The 3,254-nt window shown below is 40.0% G+C and overlaps 1 protein-coding gene across 2 annotated transcripts in view; it reads left to right on the forward strand.

Moving 5' to 3' along the window:
- Positions 1–2,595, forward strand: part of LOC102386416 (leucine-rich repeat and IQ domain-containing protein 3-like) — a 70,989-nt gene extending 68,394 nt beyond the window's left edge. For both annotated transcript variants that reach the window (XM_006021773.3, XM_025201822.1), the window contains exon 5: positions 1,491–2,595. In XM_006021773.3, the coding sequence (XP_006021835.2) occupies positions 1,491–1,686 (196 nt within the window). In that variant the 3' untranslated portion in view covers positions 1,687–2,595. The remainder of the gene's footprint in view (positions 1–1,490) is intronic.
- The last annotated feature ends 659 nt before the right edge of the window (positions 2,596–3,254 follow it).

The raw sequence follows: 3,254 nt of genomic DNA on the forward strand, positions 1-3,254 counted from the left end.
AGTGACAAGAAATAACGGTCACAAGCTGGCAGAGAGTAGATTCAGGCTAGATATCAGGAGGCACTACTTCACTGTCAGGGCGGCTAGGATCTGGAAACAATTTCCAAGAGAAGTGGTGCAGGCTCCTACCCTGGGGGTCTTTAAGAGGAGGCTGGATGAACATCTTGCCAGGATCGTATGACCCTAGTACTCTTTCCTGCTGTGGCAGGGGGTTGGACTTGATGTTCTGCTCAGGTCCCTTCCAACCCTACCAACTATGAAACTAGGGTACAGGGTTTAACTCATGGCACACCTGAGGCAGAAGATTGGTCCCAGTGGTTTAGGTGGTGTTCATAGGTTGAAATCCAGTACCCAGCACAACCTGTGCCTAGGCAGTGGATGATGTTGCACTGTAATCCCAGTTACTGTTCCTATAGGCAAATAAGAAAGTCATAGTTCCTGTCAGCTGAAGTGTTCTCATCCACTTTATGGTCATTTTGTGGATGATGCTCAGTCTATCCTGTCATAACACTCTGTGACAACCAAACGATGCTGTCCTCTGGTCTTTGGGCATGAACAGGCATTTGTGGTATCTGTCTTAAGTTTAAGTGGCTTAATTTAAATGGAAGTGGCATATGCAGGTGTTTGCCATTGCCAGGAGTGGTGCAGGCAGCCCAAGGTAAGTACTTCTGGGTGGGGGGAAGAACTGGGAGGATTGGGGGAGCTTGTGGGTCCATGGGTGGAAAGGGCAGCAGGTTGGGGGCTGGTGGGTCCAGGTGAGTGTTGGTAGATCCACCTGGTGGGAGAGGATAGTTGTGGGGCTAAAAACAGCTCAGTCAAGATCTGGTTCAGGAGGTAGAAATAACACAGCCCTCGGGGTGGGAATAACACAGCCCCTGTGTTGAGCGGCTGGGCTTTCATGTATGGGCATTCACTAGACTGGGTTTAACCCCAGGACAATCTAAAGTTAGTTCACCTCTGAGGTTCATGGCTTGGCACTGCAAGAGAACTTCACATGGAAGGAGTATAATCTATTCCTTTAGTTCGTTTAAATATATAATATTTTTCTTCTGTAGGAAAGAGTTGAAAAAAAGAGGGTGGCTGTTATAATATGTCAGATTCCAGATTCAGGAGATGACCAGTAAAGTGAATTTAATTAGCCCACGTCCTCCTACTCAAAGATATTCACAACGAAAATACTTTGCAAAAAAAGCATAATACAACTAGGTGATACTGACAACAGTTAGGATGAAAAAAACCAACTGAATTTTCATTGTAAACATTTGTGGCAGAAAGCAGAAAAGGCATGCATATAAGCTATGCTTACTTGGTTAAAAAAGTGATATAATAATAAAGAGAGAAACTACACACATTTATAAGTTTATATTAAAAAAGAATGCCGTATGTAAGAGCCTAACTCTTAAAGACAAGTTCTCAAAGTTTGCCCAGCTGATCTGAATTGCCGTAAATTATGCAAAAAGACTTAAATGTTTTCCTTTGTTTTTCTCCAGGAAATCGATGTTACGAAAACAAAGCTTGGCAGAGAAGAAGTTTATAGAGTCAATTTTTTTTCAAAATACCACTGAGAGATTGCAGGAAGCCAAGGCAAGAGTGGAAGCTGCAAAGGAGCAACAAAGCAAGATGTGCAGGGTGCCATTTAATCTCAGTGTTTGCTGTGTGGATTATATAGTAAATGCCAATGTTTAAGATAATAGTTTGCAATGCTGTAAGTGAATAGAAACTAAACTACAAATATCTAGTTGAATGCTAAATATAAAAATCTATTCTCAGATACTAAATTCCCATTTGTGGGGAAAAACCCACAAAAAAGAAAGATAGTAACTCCATTACATGCATTTACTTATAAGAAAATGGTAATGTTGGATTTCCTTTCGTTACACAAATTGCCAATTGCTCAAATCACAAGCAAGACCTTATAAAGCGAGATAAGGCAAAATACTGCGTTTATTGATTACATGAATTAGACAGAGGTTTGAACACACTACTCATATAGATGCACACAAATAATCATGCACAAAACTTACACACAGGCACACACAAACACAAAACAACCATTCAGACATTATAGTTACCAGCAGCAGTTGTTCAATAACAGCACTGGGTGGCCAGCCCCAGCCTTATTGAGAGAAGGTGCAGGTAGGGCGGTTATTATGAGAGGGAGAGATCCTGTAGATAACAGCTTGGAGCAGGGTGAAACAGACATGTCTGTGCTCTGACAAAACAGCAGTTGAGAGAGAGACTCACCCAGCATTTTTGAAGTCGTCTTTTATAGGGATTTGGTATCCTTTGTCTCAGTGCTTTGGGGTTTTTCCATACCCAGCTTCTGTTTTTGCGGTTGTTCTTTAGTCTTCAGCTTCTCAGCCTTGGAGTGTTCTTGCTGCCTGTCTGGCAGGATGGGTGCATTCCTTCTTGTTATCTTCCTTGTGCCATAGGCTTGAAAGGGATTCTTCAGCCATTTATCAGTCAGTAAACTAATTAATAAATTACATTTGGTGCAGCGTTGCTTCTGTAAACAGTTAAATCTTCTCCCATCTCTATGCCAGTCTCTCACCATTCACCCTTTTACACACACTCATACACAAAGGCTATGCAGAGTTCATTCACTTATGTCAAACAGAAGGATACAAAATGGAGTTTTCAAGTTGCCTACAGGACACGACTAACATGGTTACATTTCCCTATTATTACACTCTATGTTAACATCAGCTACATTAGTTCAGTTCCTGCTACGCTTTCAATATTGGTTTGATTTAAAAATAAGAAAATTACTATCTGATACCACACTGCATTTGAGATCTCAATATTTCCTTTATGTAGAAAAATAAATCCCTGTGGCATTATTTTGCGTGGTGTGGTATTTTTAAACAAATGTTTACTTTTAAATGTTGAACACTCAACTGTCATGTACAAATACCTGTATTTATTCTTAAAACTAAATGATTCAGTGCCACATAATAATTTGGAAAAAATTATGGCTTGCTAATGTAGCCAAGTAGCAGAAGTGCAATTAAAATTGACTAATGTTGTTGCAGGTAGGAATCCTGAAGCTTTGCTTCAATAACTATATACATACAGCAATACTATAGGCCATTAGCTCTCTATAGAATGTGCTTTTTCTGTCTCTCTGACAACCCTGATAGAGTAATTTCGTCCTAGCTGCTAACTTTCATTAACATGCTGTATACTTTGATTTCACTAGCTGTTTCAAACATGTAAGTAATTATGTTTCTAGTTTATTCTTTTTGTATTCTTTG

The sequence above is a fragment of the Alligator sinensis genome, unplaced genomic scaffold (genome assembly GCF_000455745.1).
Source record: "Alligator sinensis unplaced genomic scaffold, ASM45574v1 scaffold853_1, whole genome shotgun sequence".
In the NCBI taxonomy this organism is placed as follows: Eukaryota; Metazoa; Chordata; order Crocodylia; family Alligatoridae; genus Alligator; species Alligator sinensis.